We start from the raw sequence: 21,195 nt of genomic DNA, 5'->3' as shown, positions 1-21,195 counted from the left end.
CAAGATTTGGCTCGTTTATGCATCACGAACCAGTTGGCTTGTTTTGGCACCGTCTCAGTCCGCACCTTTGCACTTAGGTTGTTTTTGCCCTGATTCAGAATTTACTTTGCACTGCGTCAGCAAAACTGTTCTGTTCGGATTAAGCTTGTTTTGGCACTTATATTGACAATTCTTGCGTGAGCTTGATTTAAACACAGCACGACATGCCGACCTTTCTTTGAACAATGGACCAGCTCTATTATTTGGTACCCTTCCCTTTGCAACTTCATGCGCTATGTACGTCTGGAAATCTATCTTTTGGACTTAACAATCATAGCGATATCCCATAGCGGGTTAATCATATCTCACAATTTTTAGTCGATACCATTTGGGGTTACAGGGGTACTCGGGGACAAAAAAAGAGATTGAGAAGAATTCCCATCTAATTACCGGTACTTTCGTCTCCAATGAAGGGTGCCAAATCTTTCAATTTCTGACCGAATGATCTCCCTCCTAAGTTCCTTTGACCACCTGTTCTATTCGACGTGACAGGGAGAAAACATGTGAATTGTGCCACCCTTTCCACCCACAAAACAGAATTATGTGAACGTGCCTGATAAATATTCATTTTCAAAGAAACCATGGTCAAGATATTTCTTGACTGCTTTTTCCTTTTTCTTAAAAGAGATAAGGCAAGCACGCAATGTCCTCGGGGGATTGAAACTTTGTTGGCTGGAAAGAAAGACTTCACAAGAAATGTCCATGTCAAGAGGCGACCGAGGTCATGCCTAATATTGCCAAGGAACTTTTAAAGGAAAAAGAACATAGCCATAGTATGATAAACTCTTTCAGAATAGGTACTACTTTTTCAAACGATGAGAGAGATAAATTTATTAGGTCTTTTTGTAAGTGAACGATGTTTCTACAAAAAGCACGTCAGGAGACAAATCAGGGTCACCCTTTATAACGCTGAACAGTTTTCAGTTGCAAATAAGGGAAGACACAAGTATTCTCTCGACACAAAAACGTCAACCATGTCAGAAATTAATATTCATCTTTTTTCCACGTTTTACGATATTAAAGTTCCTTCACAAATCCAATCATAACATGTGCACGTGTATGTGCATTCCTTTTCGTTAGAGGTGATTGGGTTGAACCATTGGTTAGAAATTATCGGCAGAGGGCTCATCTGAACGAAAATTGCAAGATCTTATGCCCTTTTCAAGTAACAAAAGATATGTTACACAGAAGAGTAAATTTCTGTCGTTTTGTGCAGCGTCACAAATATCTTGCTCCAATTAGGCACAAAGCACTATCAAGCAAATTCTGAGACAGTCAATAGAACTACCAAAATTTTATATTTATAGCTTCCCAGCTTCCAATCGTGCCACATAATAAAAGAATCGATTTCCCCTATTATGTGCCGCAAGATAAAATCTAATTAAGGAAAAGATTTCAGAAAGTCTTTCGGCTTTGAAATAGCTAAGCAATATTTAAGTTACATTCCAGTTTCAGAGGTCATACCGCCACGTTGTGGCAAATTGACCTCTCAGCATATATACAGTCTTTGCAAAATGAAGAGCTATTATAAAAGATGTAAATGCAGTATTACTAATGTTTATAGGTAGTGTAAACCCAGTATTTGGAGTAGGGTCAGTGGGTCTTTTTGTACAGAGGGGTGTCACCTGAAATCAATAAAAATTTATTTTTACCGATAATTTTTTAAATTGTAAGTTAGACCCCTCCAACATACCGGTCCGATGTTGTAGATACGCCTTATTGACTACTTAGATGTGCCAACTTAGGTAGATTTAGTTCAACATCCCAATCAACTTTTCCTGAAAGGTTTAACTTAACATCCTTAGCCATTCCAGAGATAATGGAGTTGTAGGTTTTTTGATAACCTGGATATTAACAACGTTTATTGATTAGTTTAACATTCCCCTTGCAATTACCTAAAAGTTTTAACTTAGTATCATTAGTCGTTTCTGAGATATTGCCGAAGAGCCTTTTTTTCAACCTGGTGCAGGTTCATTTATTAGTACCGGCACGTACGCAGGAATCTGTTTCGGGGGGGGGGGCAAATCCTTCAAATCTCTTATTCTGTGAGAAGTGTCAGGAAGTTGCGGTAAAATAAAAAATCATGATATTTAGGGGGGCGGGCCCGTAGAACCCCCTACGTACGTCCCTGGCTAAGCATACCAATATCTGGCAGAGATACAAGCTCGTTTTCCACAGATAAAACAACTAAAGTAACAAATAACGAAACCTATAAACGATTAATCAAAATAAGAAGAAAGAAAAACAAATAGAAATAATATTAATTACTCACCACACCACAGCAGATTTCCCACCCGACGGTAATAATAAAAATATCAATTTTTTCAACCAGCAATGGGACAGCAAGAGGAAAATGAAGACCAAAGAATAAGACCGAAAAAAAAAAACATTAACTTACTAATAATAATAAATATATAAGTACAATAACTAATAACTATCCAGAAGCCAGGACTTTAACTTTTTTTTTTATTCCTAACGACAAATCAAAATAGAAAGCAGATTCATATTGGTTCCTTCTTAAAGAAAACGTGACCTCTCTGAAATTATCAATGGCTGGCGTAGTTTACGTGTATTGCGAGTTAGGTACAAAGATGGTGCATCTATTGGGGACAGATCAATAAAAAAGAAATAGCTAGATAATTTCAAGGGGTTCTGCCTACCTATGAATAACAACAAAGGAAAAGTAACAGCCTGTTAAACCCGAAGAATATTCAGTAAATAATATCAGCTCTTTGTAGAGGACTTGCTTTGAAGATATGCTGGGGAAGGAAGAAAGCCTTCTGAAATACGAAGGGCCTCAAATTGATCTCTTTGGAGTGTAATAAAATGGGATCTGAAAGAAATAAGCTAAATAAGTGGATAGCAATTTAGGTAAGAATGAACAAGAGCAAAATAAATAGAACTTATTGCTTCCAGAGGCAAAACGAATTTCAGAAAGTGCGTATTACCTATGTTGCTTCCAAGAATTGATTTTAGACTATCAATATATGACTTTCAACCTAAATTAGAGTCAACCAGTATACCTAGAAAAAAAACATCAACCCGTGATATCTCTATTTTGACACAGAGGAATTAATAACCTATCAAATGCAAGAGTTAAATTATTGTTTACACTATCCTTATCAACTCCAGAAACAATACAGGCTGTATCATCAGCGAATAGTGCGGCCAGCTCTAGGTCCGCAATAGAATTACTAATATCAATAACATAAATTAGAAATAGCAAATGGCCTTGAACTGAACCTTGGGGTACCCCAACATTATTTGACTGATTTGAAAACAGTGATTTAATATCACCCCCGTCAATGAACTCTTCTATCTTTTAAATGTGACATTATTAACACATTACCTTGACCCCGTGTGCCACAATTTGACAATTGTTCATTTAAAATTATATGGATTATAGTATATATTATAGTAGATATATTTCCACAAATATAGTAGCTGGAATTTTATTCTTATCCAAGGCATCATGAACTGGGTTACTTCCAAAATAGTATGTTCTGTGCAATGGCCTTTGCGAAACCCGAATTGGGACTTAATAAAAATAAAACTAATCTCTTCAAGGAAATTAACACTTCTTACGCTCTAACAACGTTCAATAGTCTTTCCAAAAGCAGAAAGGATAGATATAGGTCTATAGTTAGACGGGTCACTCACAACTCCCCCCTTATGCAGTGCAATGAAACGGGTGGACTTAATGCTAGAAGAAAAGACACCATTCTTGAAACAAATATTAATTATATGCACATGAAAATTAACTATTCAAGGCAAAATCGATTTAAGTAAATTTGGAGAAGATCCTCAGTTCCTTCTGATTGTCCATTTTTGAGTTGATGAGGTACCATCATCAATTCATCAGATGACACTGGGGTGTGGAATATAGATCGGTGAGTAGAGGGAGGTAAAAAACTTTTGAAGTCAGTAGAATTTGATGCTAAATTTCGGGATGCCTCTTCCGACGTCTTTTCACCTATTTTTGGAAAGTGAGTGTTGAGCTTGTTAGCAATGTTAATTTTTCCTTTAACAGCTGTATTACCATCCGGAGCCATCATCTCATCCGGAAGAAAATTCATAATACAGATACAATCATTTATTAATGACCACACCTTCTTAAGAGATCCATGTGCATTATTGAGAGCCTTCAAATAGTACTGCTGTTTAGCAGACTCAGAGCTTTGGTTAAGCAATTCTTTAAAGCATTAAAAGAAGCTTGATTTATCTCATCTGGATGAGAAAAATATTTTTTATACAGGCAGTTCTTAAATTGGTCTGGACTTAGTAGTCCTCTTGTAATCCAAGGCTTTTTGGGTCTGTTGTAACGCAGCCAAGAATGAGCGCGTTGATGAATTCACGAAAAAAAAATGTGAAGCGTGATTTGTTTCCTCGCAGTCTAAGTATGGTGAGGGGTCAATTTTAAGCAGCAGTTCATTCAATTGCCGAACAGATGTAGTGTCTTGTCTTCTAGTTGTCTTGATCGGAGTTGCCGCTTGTCGATACGTATAAATTCCCATCAGAAGCATAAAGTGGTCTGACGTGTCATCGATAATAGCATTACATGAGTCAAATTCAATATTAAGAAAAATATTTTCAATTATCGTTGTTGTCGAGCTTACCACTCGAGTTGGAATATGGCAAGCTGAGAGAAGGCCCAGCAAAAGACAAGGTGTTAAGAAATCAACAGCCAAAGGTGAATAATATGTGGAGGAAAGAGCTTGACTAGCATTACTTATATCCATATTAAAATCCTAAATATACATAATCTTCCGACTCCACTCAATTTCGACAGAAAAAAATATATCCAACTTACATATAAAATGTTGCACCGAAGAACTAGGTGATCTATTGAACAAGCAACACAAAACATTATCAGTCCCGAAATCAAACTCAACAACCAGGTATTCAAACACCATTTCTTCATACACACGTAGAATCAAAATCTGAAATATATTTACAAGAAATGTCACTATGAATAAAAAAAACAGAGGCCTCCTCTCGATCTAGCATTCCTAGTCTTCGAAATAAAATTATAACCATTAATATTCGCCAAGTGACTAGTTGACTAATCTAAAAAAGTTTCACAAACACCTAATATATCCACTCTGTGGTAAGGAAGGAATGAAGATAAATGGTCCAAGCTACTCATCATACCGCAATAGTTTAAACTTACCAGCCTTATGCTACCAGGATAAACACACCCAATAACCTCATTAGGGAGCAAATACTTGTTAACTGGGATGAACTTAATAGAAATTTCACAATCATTATCTGAAAAACCACAATCAGCTGAAATTTATAATAAATCTAATGGGTCTCTTTTAAAATCCTCCAACCTACTCGATATCCCATCACCGGTAGAATCAACTGTAATCATTTTGACTTACCAAGCGGTCTGGTGGGATTCTGCAGTGAAACGATTAACCAAACCTGTATATGGTGGAGAACGGCACAAATCGTGAAATATCTGATCTTCAACTGAAAAGAATAAACAATGCAAAAACAGAACCCAGATTTTTGGGCATATAAAAGAAAAAAGGCATATAAAAAAGAAAGAGGGTGAAAGTAAAAAGAAACACAAGAACACAAAGAAAAAGAACACAGTAAAACAAACCAAAAGAAAACAAAGAGAAAACGAAACAAAGGAACAACGTAAATAAATAGGAAAGAATAATACCAACATTGACTGGTAGTCATTTTACCATTCATGACACAAACCAATGAAAATGAACTTGTTTCATTCCTCGATCACAGACGTTTTGTCTGTAAACAAAAACAGTAGTTAATAATTGTCCACACAGATAATATTAACGAACTAATCAATCTTTTCCTAAGCAGAAGAATCGCCTTCCTTAACTTCTAGCGACAGATTAATACCCTTATGACACACTCTAAATGAGACGGTAAGATGCGACTCTTTCATTTCTCTTGCTTTCAAGAGTAGGGAGTTTCGAATCAGATTAAGGGCAGGTGGTAGGTCCATAGAAATTATTATCCCACTACCGTTTTAGCTTATTAACATTGTTCATTATCGCCTGGGCATCCCTCTCTGAGTTTAAAGAAACAAATACCGGGGACTTCTTGTGCCAATTATTTTGCTCGATACGCCTATTTGTTATATTACCCGCACGTGAAGCAATCCTGTAGCTCTTTTTTTTATTGATAATTCGCATGTTACACCCAAATTTTCTTTAACTAGTTTCATCACGCTATCTTCAACTTTTTTATTGTGCTCTTCTTTCGATAGCCCATCGAACAATAAGGTTCAAACGACTATCTTGTACGTCGAGAAGTAATAACTGCTTTTGTAGGGCCTGATACTTGTCTCCGTGCTCATCAAGAGTTTTTTTTTTATTTATTGAGCCTTATATCTCTGGCTGCAGCCTCTGCTCTCAGTATTGAAATCTCAGAAGTAATTGCGTCGCCCTTATTATTTAATTTAGTCTGCATAGCGATAATAGACTCCAGTTTTCAGCTCAAAACCCTTCTGAATTCGTCAAATGACTTATGCGTAACGTTAGCCATGATAAATTTTGATTGTAAATCCATTTGAAGAGGATTATGGATTAGTAATTAATCCGAAATAGCATTAAACGGGAATTACCGGCAAGGGGTGTGTGACTACCCCTTGTTAACAAAATAAAGTTGAGTGAGAAATGAATTTGTTCAATTTAGGTCAAATCAGATGCACTATTCCGATTATACAGTTATATATATATATATATATATATATATATATATATATATATATATATATATATATATATATATATATATATATATATATATATATATATATATATATATATATATATATATATATATATATATATATATATATATATATATATATATATATATATATATATATATATATATATATATATATATATATATATATATATATATATATATATATATATATATATGAAAAAAACTACGTTTTCTAAAGAGTTAAAGAGGCTGAGTTACAAGGTCGAACCTTAAAACGTACAGGGATTAGGAGGCACAGTTGGGGGCTACCGCCCCCAAACCCCCGCTTTCGCAGCCTTTAAATATAAAAAAATTTCTTTAAACTGAAAGTAAGGAGCGACATTAAAACTTAAAAAGAACAGAAATTATTCCGTATATGAAAGAGGCTGTGCCCTCCTCAACGCCTCGCTCTTTACGCTAAAGTTTGACTTTCTCACAACTCTTTTTTTAAACAATAAAAACTTTAGCGTAAAGAGCGAGGCGTTGAGGAGGGCACAGCCTCTTTCATATACGGAATAATTTCTGTTCTTTTTAAGTTTTAATGTCGCTCCTTACTTTCAGTTTAAAGAAATTTTTTTTTATATTTAAAGGCTGCGAAAGCGGGGTTTGGGGGCGGCAGCCCCCCAACTGTGCCTCCTAATCCCTGTACGTTTTAAGGTTCGACCTTGTAACTCAGCCTCTTTAACTCTTTAGAAAACGTAGTTTTTTTCAAATAATTTCTGCACGTTTTTGTACAGTTTATTACTTATTATTGCTTGACTAACTGTTAGCTGATCGTGTCAGGAGTTAAAGTTGGGGGGCTGCCGCCCCCCAAACCCCCCGCTCTTGAACATTCTTGTGTTAATGCTTTTAATTCCTGAATACTCAAATCACGTCGAACAGGGTGCCTCCTAAACCCTGTACGTTTTAAGGTTCGAACTTGTGACTAAGCCTCGTTAACAGAACCCCCAACTGTGCCTCATAATCAATGTACTTTTTAAGGGTTGACCTTGTAACTCAGCCTCTTTAACTCTTTAGAAAACGTAATTTTTTTCAAATAATTTAAAAAAGAAACTGAGTTTCTTTTCAAAGTATATAAAAAAGTTGCTCTGATGGTGAATCGAACCCGAGTTTTCCGCCTGAAAGTCTGAAGTCTCAGCCGCTGGACTATACAAACACAATAGTAATTGTTGTTTAGCAAATAGAAGGTATTTTCGACGCAAGCAAATTCCCAAAAATCTTGATATGTGGTTTTTGGAAAACAGGGAAGGAGTGATCAGATTGAGCTGAAATTTCGACGATAAGCTCCCAGGCCCCAGGAAAGCTTATCCTCTAAATTTCAGCCCGATCAGACAACGTTAAAGGGGGGTTGTGGAGGGAAAAATTAACATGGGCTAATATAGGAAAACGAGGTTTTTCGTAAATGTAAATTCGGGGGATAATTTTTTCGGTCTGAAAATATCAAAAGGCCCTAACAGGTCTAATTCTGCTTAGAATGAGTCCTCATTCAACCGGATCAGTTGCCAACTGTGGCCTGTAGGCGTGGCTAACAAAAAAAAAAAGAGATGAAGCTTAAGTGGCTATATTTGGTTTTTTGAAAACAGGGAAGGAGTGATCGGATTGAGCTGAAATTTCGAGGATAAGCTCCCGGGCCCTAGGAAAGCTTAACCTCTAAATTTCAGCCCAATCGGACAACGTTAAAGGGGGGCTGTGGTGGGAGGGTCCAAACTTCCGGCCCAGTTTACCCCATGAAGATAAAGTCGGAGGAGGATGAAATTTTGCAAGTTTCTTAGTTTGAGCTTGGGCTACAAAATGCAATTACCGCCGTCTCTCTGCGACCTCTAGGACCTGAAATCGCTTAACATTGTGGTGGGTCACCTCTTTATAGAGGCACAAGTGTGCCTCCTTGATATATATATATATATGTAGTCACAATAAAATAGACCGGTTTTTCATGCACAGACCGTCTCTCGATTTAGTTCAACATCCCCTGAAAGCTTAAAATTTATAACACGACAAGCAAAAGCTTTCTTCATTCCGGTAATAATAAATAAATAAATAATGAATGATCTTAGCAGTTCTAGAAGTATTGTAGATACGCCCTTTTGACACCCTGTATGCAAATAGCGTCTTTTAATTAGTCCAAAATCCCCCTTTATACCCCCTGAAATTTTCAAATTGGCACCCATAGCCGGCCTTGATACATTGCAGATACGCTCTTTTAACAACCTGGATGCGCATTGTGTCTTTTGCTTTTGTTCCTCACCCCCCTCAACATTTCCCAGAGGTTTCAGCTTAAAATCCTTATTCGTTCCAGAAACGTTACCTTTTTGACAACCTTGATGCACATAGTGTCTCTTGATTTAGTTTAGCATCCCCCCTCAAGATTCCCTGAAAGCTTCAACTTAAATTCCTTAGCCTCTTTTTGGACATTGCCCATCCCCCTTCTTAATTATAAAACACAGTGCTGAACGGTGCTGAATATGCATTATTTACAGTCCTTGCCCTAGGGCCTCTGTGATTATGTTATTCCCAGAGGCATATTCATTAGAACTCTCTACTATTCTTAGTAAAATGGCTATCTCAAAAATTTGATCGCATGCTTTAGGTGATGCCCTCAACATTTCCCAGAGGTTTCAACTTAAAACCCTTATTCGTTCCAGAAACTTTACCTTTTTGACAACCTTGATGCACATAGTGTCTCTTGATTTAGTTTAGCATCCCCCCTCAAGATTCCCTGAAAGCTTCAACTTAAATTCCTTAGCCTCTTTTTGGACATTGCCCATCCCCCTTCTTAATTATAAAACACAGTGCTGAACGGTGCTGAATATGCATTATTTACAGTCCTTGCCCTAGGGCCTCTGTGATTATGTTATTCCCAGAGGCATATTCATTAGAACTCTCTACTATTCTTAGTAAAATGGCTATCTCAAAAATTTGATCGCATGCTTTAGGTGATGCCCTCAACATTTCCCAGAGGTTTCAACTTAAAACCCTTATTCGTTCCAGAAACGTTACCTTTTTGACAACATTGATGCACTAGTGTCTCTGGATTTAGTTTAGCATCCCCCTCAGGATTCCCTGAAAGCTTCAACTTCTATTCCTTAACCTTTCCTTGGACATTGCCCATCCCCATTCTTAATTATAAAATACAGTGCTGAACGGTGCTGAATATGCATTATTTATAGCCCTATGGCCTATGTGATCATGTTATTCCCAGAGGCATATTCATTAGAACTCTCTACTATTCTTAGCAAAATGACTATCTCAAAAATTTGATCCGGTGCTTTGGGCAGTTATGGCGGGGGGGATAGATGGTAAACAATGACAAGGGAGGGGGGGGGGTTGTTGCCCTCTAATTACTTTTGAATCTTCTGACTCTATGAGTATTAAGGGTAAATAAGGACCAACAGCTAAGACTATTAGGTTGAAACTTTGAGAAAATGTTGAGGGAACATTGAATTTAATAAAAAGGCACTAAGTGCTTCCAGATTGTCAAAAAGATCATCTACAATTCAATTCAATTCAATTTATTTAACATAAAAATACATTTAACAAATATGCCAATACCCGCCCCAAGAAAGATACCAAACAGCACTTGCGACTGGGCGGGTACATACACTAAAAAACAACCCACACAAATTACATACAAACACTACAAAACAACAACAAAAAATCAATCAATCTCTCATCAATTCATTTAATAATAATAATAATAAAAGATAAATAATATAAAAAAAAAAAAAAAAAAACAAAAAAAAAAAAAAAACCTATGAACCTTGACCTAACAAATAATGTTTCAATTTATTTTTAAATAACCCCAGGTGCTCAGCCACCTGAATGCTCTCCGGAATAGAGTTCCAAACATTAAGTCCTGAAAATCTAGTATGGAAGCCGGCCCTGGTTCCGCTTCTATTCGGAACAATGAAATCACTAGCATGACGAGTTTCATAATGGTGCAAAGACCTATTGTCATTAAAATAACCACGAAAAACCTCTGGACTAACATTATTCCAGCATTGATAAGCAAAAATTCCTATTTGGTAGTCTCGTAGCTGTCCTACATTCAACACTTGCAACTTGTTGAAGCAAGCTGAAGTGTTATTTACACCTTAAACATACCCACCAATAAGACGCATCGCTCTATTTTGAAGAGTCTGAACACGTTTAAAATTCACATAAAAATTACTTGCCCATAACATACAGCCATACGAAGCATATGGGTGGATCAAAGCATGGTATAAAAGCAATAAAACTCTCTGAGGTAAGAAATTTTTAAAACGACGAATCGCTCCAAGGCCACGTGCAACCTTTGTGGCAACAACATCACTGTGGCGTTTCCACGACAAATTACAATCAATGTAAAAACCTAAGTACCGGATTTCTTGAAGTTGAACTACAGGCTTATTATTAAACAGAATTCTACCATCAATATCACTGGGCTTGCCTACTCTAGAATATACAATAAAATTAGTCTTTGTAACATTAACTGATAGCCAACTCAAACTAGTAAAAACATGGAAATTTCTCAGAACACAATTCACTTTCAACACGAGACCATCCAAACAACGACAGAAAACGTAACTGCAGTGTCATCAGCGAATGACGTTAAGCAAAAATCTGGAATACAAAACTTCCAGCTATCTACATAAACCAGGATATAAAAGTGGACAAAGGACCGATCCCTGTGGCACATCGCACGACACTTGATAAGGGGAAGAAATAGCATCATCAATCATTACTTTAATAGACCTCCCACACAACTAACTTTCAAACCACTTCAAACTCACTCCTTTAACACCTAAGCATTCTAATCTTTGCAATAAAATTTTAAAATGTACAGTGTCAAATGCTTTCTTAAAATCAAAACATACTGTTAGGGGGGTTTCACCTTTTACTAAACAATTATTTACAAATCAACAAGATGAATGGAAGCATGACTATTGGAATGACTTTATCGGAATCCAAATTGGGGGTGTCACTGAGTAGGCTATGTTTCGTGAGATGGTCATATAGACGGCGATGAATAACTTTTTCTAAAATTTTTGACAATAAAGGCAGTATCGATATTGGTCTCCAGTTTCCAGTGTCTGACGTGGCATCCCCTTTGTAAAGCGGGATAACTTTAGCTTGCTTCAACGCTTCTGGAAAGGTCCCTGTTTCCATTGATAAATTAATAATATGGAGAATACATGGTAGTATATACATTAACACAGCTTTAAAAGTTATCAGATTCACGCCATCTATTCGAGCAGAATTCGGTTTTATATTTGTCACTATTTCCATCACTTCATCACTTGTGCACTTTTCAAACTGGAATTGAACAGTGTCTCCACGAGAGTCCACGAATTCCTCGCTAATAAAATTTTTCCTGTCCCACCTTATACTCTCTTGAACAGACAAGCCAACCTGAGAATAAAACTGGCCAAAATGATTCGCGACCACATTTTTATCACTCACATAACTTCCGTTTATATGAATGCAAGGCAACTGACTACTTTTCTGATTTCCCATAAACCCATTAATAACTTGCCATGTGGCTTTGGTATCTCTCTTACTATCAGAAAACTTTTCTTCAAAATACTTCTTCTTTGTTTGCCTTCTCATACTGTTCAGCTTATTTCTCATTCGATTGAACTCTGCAAAATCTGCGTCATTCTGAATATTAAGATATTCCTCATATAACAAGTTCCTTTTTTTATCATGTCTATTATTGCCTCCGTAATCCACGGCTTGCGGGGATCGTCCCTCTTTTGTTTGGTCAAGCGCAAGAGGCATGTTTTCTCATAAATCGGTTGGAATATATACATGAACTGATTGTGCGCTAGAGAAGATTCACCAGAAATCGTCAGAACTGAGTCACACATGATACAGCTCACCACCTCGGCAAAGTTATTCAGATTTTGCTTTTTCAGCTCACTTGTCAGTATTTTTTTAGCTAGGATACTTCATTTTCTAAGACACGTCACATGAGCACTTACCGGAAGATGATCTGATCCTGGATATACTATCACATCTGCATAGCTTTGACTCAAATAGCTAGGTCCCACAAAAACGTTATCAATTAAGGTCGCAGAATGAGTAGAGATTCGGGTAGGTACACAAGTTAAAGGGTAAAGGTCACTGGAAATTATATAATTAAAAAAATCCAAATTATCAACTGAAAGATCTAAAAGATTATAGTGAAAATCACCCATACAAAGGAAATCCATGCTTGTAGAAAAAGCCAAACTCATCAACTCACTAAAACCTGCTACAAACTCATCCAGGCGTGCACTGGGCGGCTTATACACTACACTAATTAAAACTTTCCTTTTTTCAATTTCTAATTCCAAACAAAAACTTTCAATCTTACCTTCTATCCATACACCCAAATCCTCCCTCACCACATACTTCATATTTTTCTTAATCAAAAATCCCAGGCCTCCTCGGTTCATAGTTGATCGGTTCCTTACCTCAAAATCATATCCTGGAAAAGAAAAAGCCGAGAGAGATTGGTCAGAACTCAAAAAAGTTTCACAAATAGCCATTATATCAAATTTTGAGGAAGATATCTCAATCATCTGAAAAACATCTAAATATGCCGTCGTAAGGTGCCAAGTCCTCCTGCAAAGACACAGTGACATGTCTCCACTGACTTGCGACGGCAATATATAAGAACTCTCACGAAGAGGCTTTGAATTAATAATAGGCAAATCATCACTTCAAATTTGAGCCTCTAAATGATCTTCAATACGGAGCGGATTACGCATAAATCTATTCAATAAAGAAAATCATTCAACATAAATAAGGAAATAAAATAATTTCTCTTAATCTATAAAAAAAAAAAAAAAAAAAAACACAAAAAAAACAAAAAAAAAAAACAAATAATCAACATTTAATAAAACACTAAAGAGTGTCAAACAAGTGAGCAGATTCGTGTTGGGTGGCTATCACCCTGCTCACGTTTGTAAAAACGGCCACGATTAGACCACACGTTTCTAACACTATATCTGTTTCTCGCACCTTCAAAAATCGTTTTTTTCATTTTCGTAAGATATTCAGTGACGAATACACCTGATTTCGCGAGATTTGATTTCGCTCTGAAAATATTATACGCGGCATCTTTAGTTGCAAATTTAATGAGAACTGGCGCAACACCCGTAGGGGTCTGGATATTCCGGGCAGCGTTCGGAAGTCTAAAACGGTTCACAGACAACAACTGTTCTTTCTGGACATTTACACCCATTCTCTTCACTATATCAAGAACAGTAGTACCCAGGTTGTTTACAGGGTCCTGCTTCACTCCGAAAAAAACCAAAGAATCAAGCAAACGCTCCTGTTCGTAATCGTCCAGCTTTTCCTCAATAGTAGCCACTCGAAGCTCTAACGACTGAATCTGGCTATCCAGCGATGAAAACAGTTTTTCTATTTTCTCAAACTTTACGTTGTATTCTAGCGTGATCGAACCATAAATTTCCGAAACAATCAGTTCAGGGTTCAGAGCGGCTTGTTGCGATGAGCCTGGTACTCCTGTCACGGAAACAACTTTTTCCTGAACTTTTTTCTCTATTTCTTTAACTAGGCCAAATTTAAGCTTTGTTACTTCATCTTGTGCTAAAGTAAGCTGATTTCGGATTTCAGATGCTTCGCTCGAAGCAGTTAAATCAGCACCCGCGACTTTCGCAGTTTTCTTTTTCAGAAACTGATAGTAAAGATCAGGAGAAGATTCACACTCACGGAAAGCATGATTTACGCCCTTAGCCGTTTTTTTCGAAGCTTCCGCATAATTTCCACTATATGAAAGAAGATTCGCTTCTACCACGGTATCTCATTCTACCATTCGCTTCTACAATATCTCAAAAGCAGCAAAGGCATTAAGGTGAAAGTTTCAGGTAATGGTAAGGGGATATTGAACTCAACCAAAAAATGTGTAGGCTCTAAAGAGGGCGTTTATGTAATACCTCAGGAAAACTATCAGGGAATGTTAAGAGGATGTTGAATTTAATCAAATGGCAATAAGTGCATCCAGATTATCAAAAAGCCCTATCTGCAATATCTCAGGAGCGACTAAGGATGTTAAGTTGAAATTTTCAGGTAATGGTCTAAATATGCATCTAAATATATAAATCTATATAAATCTATAAATCTAATCTAATCATATAAATTTAAATTTGCAGGCTCTAAAAGGTTGTATGTACAATACCTCAGGAGCGACTAAGGGTATTAAGGCGAATGTTTAATTAAATCCAAAGAAACTATGTGCATCCAGGTTGTCAAGAATGTGTATTTGCAATGTTCTAAGAACGGTCAAGTTCATCAAGTTTAATTAAATCAAAAGAAAGTATATTCATCCAGGCTTTAAAATAGCATATGTGCAATAGGTCAGAAACGGCAAAGGGTATTAAGTTGAATTTTGAAAAAAATCAAAAGAAAGTATGTAAATCCAGGTTTTAAAAATGTTTTATGTTCAATATCACAAGAATGGCTGAGGGTATCAATTCGAAAATTTCAAGAAATATTGAGAAGATTTTGAACTAAATCAAAAGATAATATTCGTGTTCTGATTTTCCAAAAAGAATATCTACAATATCTAAAGAACGGCTAAAAATATTAAGTTGAAACTTCCCGGGTGTATTTCACAAAATCTAAATTCACTATGCGCGTCCAGTTTGTCAAAAAAGTGTATCTGCAATATCTCAGGGACGGCTAAAGGTATTAAGTTAAAACTTTCAGGTAATGGTGAGGAAAATGTTTCAAAAGAAAGAATGGCTGAGGGTATCAACTTAAAACTTTCATGGAATATTGAGAGGATATTCAACTAAAGCAATACAATTCGTGTCCAGGTTTTCGAAAGGGCGTATCTGCAATAACTCAGGAACAGCTAACGGTGTTATATTGAAACTTTCCGTGAGAGTTTTAAGGGATAATGAGGTAAATCACAAGGCACTAGTTACATCTCCGTTGCCAATAGAGTTTATCTGCAGTACATCAGAAACAACTAAGGGTATTAAGATGAAATTAAAAGACACTCTGTTCCTCTATTTTTTCAAAATGTGATGTCTGCAATATATCAGGAACGGCTACTTGTATTAAGAGTAAATTTTAACTGAATATTGACGAAGGTAATGATTTAAATCAAAATATACTTTATACATCCATATTGTCAAATGAATGTTTCTGCAACGTCTCAGGAAAGGCTAAAGGCGTCAAGTTGAGACTTTTGAAGAAGTTCAAAGTGATGTTGAATTAAATCAAAAGAAATTATGCGTGAACTATGGCTGTTAAAAGACTCTATGAACATTTTTTCCGGAACAGCTAAATGTATAAGTTGAAAATGCCAGAATATGAAAATTTTGGGGACTATAAGTGCACTTTTTTATTTTAATTTTTTTTTCTATCTGCCTTCTTTTCAAGCTTCTTTTTTAATTAACAATTGAGATATCCCGGTATGTAGTTGCTATGTTTTCACTTAGACAACCATTTTACGCTTTATTTTAAATTCAAGTAGATATCCAAACATACATTCAACAAGGGAAGGGAGAGAATTCAAGAATATAACACTTGCCCAAAGGACAATTCCCACTCTCTCCCCTCTATAGCATGATAATACGAAAATTTGTTGACCTATATGTACGTTTTTTTCATATTTTTTGCCCCCATCCGCCTTTTTAGTCAAACAAAGAGATTTTCTTTGCTTCACTGAAATATAGACTAGTCTATAGAAATTGCTATTATATTGCATATTATAGTGTAATTTAGAAGTAGGCCTATGCATCGTTATTTCTGTTCAAATCGCTAAACATTAGATGCATTTGGTTTTTCTATACTAGCCTATAGTGGTGAGCCCCTATTGGCTACTGATTCATCAGAGAAATTGCAGAAGACCTGCTTTGGAGATTCCTAAAAACAGGTCACATTCTGAAAATTTGTGAAATTTCTGAAGTTGCTGCTGACTTTCCCCCAAGTTTAGTGCTAAAACTGGAACTTGACGAAATTTTAATAGGAAATTTAGTACGAATTTTGCCCATCTGGGCCTATGATAGCCACTTTTTGGACATAAATAAAAAAAAATTAATGGCAAATTATATTTATATATTATATTATTTATAATATTATATATTTTATGTTAATTTGCCAATTTGTTAGATTTTTTACGTAGACCCAGACACATAGGAAAAATTCACATGTACGCTCCAGTCCTCAATGTTTGAACTTGTTTCTTCTGGCTATCAAGGCTATCGGTGACCCCAAGGCTGTATCCAGGAAGATTAGGGGGTTTTGACCCCCCACCCCCAAAATGCTTGTCCGACTTGGAAAAACGTAACAAAAATGAATATTGTCATTTTAAAAGTTTTTTGCCCCCCCCCCCGAAAAAAATCCTTTTTTAGATCATAGATCCCTGCCCCCCCCCTCCTACCCGAAAAAATCCCGGGTACATCCTTGGATGACCCCTTAAGCAATTTTCAGTAAAAGTTAAGTTTTAAAAAAATCTATATTGTAAATTTTTACTTATTACCAACAAAATTTTAAAGGAAACATTCTGATCTAAAACTCTGACTACAGTGCTCTTTTGAAAAGTTTATTTACAACCAGCTGAATCAACAATATGTTGTACTCCAATAAAAAATTATATTACTTTGTTTTTCTAATATGAATCAAAATGCTAGACATGTTTTTCTATTCTTCTCTTCAAGGTTATTGACTTCCATAAGCTAATATTAGTAAATACTGTCGTTGGTTTTCTGTAAGAAAATTAAGCCAATTTAACAGTTCTTATTGTTTTAAGACCTTGTAACTTGAGACTGATCTGAATAAAAACTATATAAGTTAAAATAGCTTGAAGTCTTTATTTTTATCAGGCTTATGGAACATTCAGATGCATTTGAGAACCGACGAGTAAACCGATTGGTACGAGGGGAAAGGTGTTCAAACGTTAGGTGCAAATTTTTCCTAAAAAGCACAGAAAACATGCACTTGTACGCTTCAAGTTTCTAAGCCAAAATGTATTTATTGCCAGGTGTCTTCCTCTTTCGTGTTAGCTTTATACAAAGCATTCCTTGTATAAACTGATGGTTCTGGATAAGAACCACAAAATCTCGAACTTTTAACAGTCGACATGCTTTCCACTTCAAAAGTGCTTGCTCATTTTTGCACGACGACGCACGAAAAACGACCGGTCCCACAGGAAAACTAGCAAAAACTCCTAGCCCCAAAACCAATCTGTATAATGGGAAAAAGGGAGCAGTTTTTGAGCGTTTTCCCATGCATCTGATCGGGCTATAAAGACACAAGCCTCTATAAATACCAAAGAGTGGGAACTTGCGGTAATAAGTGAAGAAACATCATTAGTACCATCTAGCATTTGCTAATTTTTACTCTAAACTGCTTTACACTTTTCTTTTGAGGTACTTTAAAATGAGGTGAAGGGTAAAGAAAGCAAAAGTCTATCCCCAATAGGCTAGGCCCACCAGATTAAGGTGAACTAGCCTGCTTAGCCTACCAAAATTTTCCCAAGCTAACCTAATCCTACTTTTTGCTTACCGGATTTAAGCTTTTAAAATTTTCAAACCCACCTCGCATAAGCTTATAAAAACACCTTACCACGTAGCTTCAGGCTGTTTTGAATACCTGTAAACAATTTTACACAGCTTGAAGCTTTTAAACTTTCTGAAGCTAAAGGCAGAATGGATATAGATTTTTAAGTTGAAATTGTCAACTTCCGTAATGCAACCTTTACACCGATATTGCAAAGACGAATAAATTTGGGCCGCCACTCATTCCCTAGATTCATTTTTAAATTAAATATCACTGCTCAACATTCCCGCTCTGAAAAGAGGGCTTTATTTTCATTGGTTTGTTCTTATAACGTATTTATACACATCGATCATATTACTTCTCAACCGAAAGTTCAAAAGTTAAGCCAATAAGCCGTGCTTTTGTTACCCATTAATGCTATACCAAATCATGAGTCAATAAAAATACCGTGGAACCTTATTGGTTCTTCTGTATGAAATCTTAATCCAATAAAAAAAATCAAAAGTGGTTTGAGTCGTAATATATTTTACAAGTAAACTCTCATTTCTCTTTTTTGAATGTTTCACTAGATCGAACTTAGTATTTTAAGCAAAAATTTTTTTGGAAATACGTATTAATAACATTATGCAAGTATTAACGTACTTGCGCAGAATGAACGAGTATGCTCTTAAATTTCTGTGCGTGGGACCTTAAATCAAAAAGAAAACACTATTTGTGTCAGGCTTGGCAAATTTATCTAAACTCAAAAAGAGACGAAATGTGCTATCTGGGTAAAAATTTCAGACAGCTTAATCAGGCACGTAAGTGGTTCTAGAGTGTTTTCTTATAAGTCTGTTGAAGGTGTCAAACGAGTGGCATTCTCGAGCTAAATTGGAAAGTGTATCATTAGTGGGTACCCTTAGAAGAAGGGTATACAGTTTCATTAGTCTAATATGTGGCACATCAAGAGATGACCTTAGACCACGCCTTCCACACAACGTGGCCAAGAAGAATAATAAATAAGTGAGTTTGTAAATAACACATGAGAGGCTTCGCTTTACTATTTCATCGCTACTGATATGCCACTAATACATAAAATCATGGACACCGAATACAGTAGGATTATCTTTTTTAACTCAACTACAACATAGACACCGTAAATTTATTAAAGTTGTCTGGCATATGGGTAACTAATAGTCTTAATTTCATTACAGGGTCAGCAAGACTCCCAATGAACCAGATTACAATTAGTGGATGGAGTAGAAACAACTCATCGCGAAGGACTTTAACAACTTTGGCTCCAGAGAGTCGATATACCAGTCCATTGAGTATCCATAACCGGCGTTTGCGCAGTAATCATAATGAAAACGAAGGAGAAGAAATTGTAGAAATCCCCATGACAGAATTAGTAGAGAAAAAAGCTCCTTAGTCCGATTTTAATGGCTTTGTAGAAATTTAATAACCATATTTGGCTGTGATAATTAAAAAGGTGACATATACCATTTCGGTCGAAAATAAGTTATGTATATTTCGTGGGTAAACTCAGTACAAGGAACAGAATGCTGGAGACAGGATGGTCCTGTCTCGTACCGTTCCGAAGATAAAAAGAGACATGGGCTACTTAGTGGCGTATGCCTCATTTTTATCAGGTCTTGTCACAATTCAGAATTACAGACGAGGATTACCTTATGGAGCTATAACATGAGGACCTGGCATTTGTCTCCCTTTTTTGACAAGGAAAAAGGAGACATGCGCCATAAACTGGAATAATTTTGAATTTCCTCGGAATACTTGAATTTAATTTTTACCAGTGAAAAGAGAATAAAAACTTGGTTTAGAATATGCTCCCTTTATCTCCGTTAGTCTCGCCCTTCAGAGTGACCGCACTCGACAAACATTTTCCCATTTTTTGGCTCTACTGAAAATATACAAAAATGGCGTATGTCGCCCTTTTATTCATCACAGCCCAATATTCCAGTGTCATTTCATTGAAGGTGAACTACTTTAAATAAAATGAAACGGAGGATATTAACCATGAATAAACAGTTTCTCATGTTTATCAACTCATAAATAATATTTTTACCGACATTTTCTTCAAATTAGGCCCTCCATAACTAGTAGTTAAAATCATAGTTAAAATATTTAATTACAGTTAAAATTACATCTCGTAATTCAATAAAGATAATATGATTAATTTAACACCTTAGTTGATTATATAATCTTATTGACTTAAAATAATTAAATTTGAATTTGTCAATAAAATAATATAGTTTCATTTCTAATAAAAATAATAATGTAATTTAGAATAATACAGCGTCATATTATACAATTATATTATAATATCATATTAATACAATATGTAACATAATCCCACATAGTTTAATAATGGTAAAGTTTAATCATAATTAAAAAAATTATAGTCAAAACCTTAAAATCACTGTTAAAAACCACAACTTGTACTGAAAATCGTAAATTTGCACTAAACAATAGAGTTATATACCAGCCTACAATCATTTTTATCTGTGAAGTTGAATAAAAAAAAACTAAAGAATGCAGAAGTGGACTTTACAGTCCCTACGGGCGGTGCTGATCTCCGTTTTATGGCCCCTCAGCCAGGAATGCAATGGGGGGTTGGGAAGTTGAATAGCTAGCGCCTATGTCGTTTGCCAAGACATGTTCTGACGAAGTTATATATTTTTCCGGGTCTTCATCTTAGCTATATGTGCACAATCCTCTTTTTGGTAGGGGGGGGCTCTAGCGAGTGCCAAAAGTAAAGATTAAGTGAATTTTGTTTGCACTAGCTATTTTGCACAAATGTAAGCTTGCATTCTCTTGTTTTGATTTTCTGAGATTGGTTCAAAGGGGCCCTCAAGTGTAATTAGAAGAGTTGACCTACAAGTGTATTTTATGTTTTTAACACTCTTCCAAGTC

At 35.9% G+C, this 21,195-nt stretch overlaps 1 protein-coding gene across 1 annotated transcript in view; it reads left to right on the top strand.

The window, feature by feature from the left end:
• Window positions 1-20,659, top strand: part of LOC148945037 (tachykinin-like peptides receptor 99D) — a 509,170-nt gene extending 488,511 nt beyond the window's left edge. The window contains exon 6 of the mRNA XM_089099526.1: window positions 19,479-20,659. Within this exon, the coding sequence (XP_088955652.1) occupies window positions 19,479-19,693 (215 nt within the window). The 3' untranslated portion in view covers window positions 19,694-20,659. The remainder of the gene's footprint in view (window positions 1-19,478) is intronic.
• Window positions 20,660-21,195: the final 536 nt, after the last annotated feature.

The sequence above is a fragment of the Artemia sp. Qi Xiang Cuo genome, chromosome 13 (genome assembly GCF_049724085.1).
Source record: "Artemia sp. Qi Xiang Cuo chromosome 13, ASM4972408v1, whole genome shotgun sequence".
In the NCBI taxonomy this organism is placed as follows: domain Eukaryota; kingdom Metazoa; phylum Arthropoda; class Branchiopoda; order Anostraca; family Artemiidae; genus Artemia; species Artemia sp. Qi Xiang Cuo.
The sequence above is the reverse complement of the archived record's forward strand: the minus strand, read 5'-3'. Positions and strand labels throughout refer to the sequence as shown.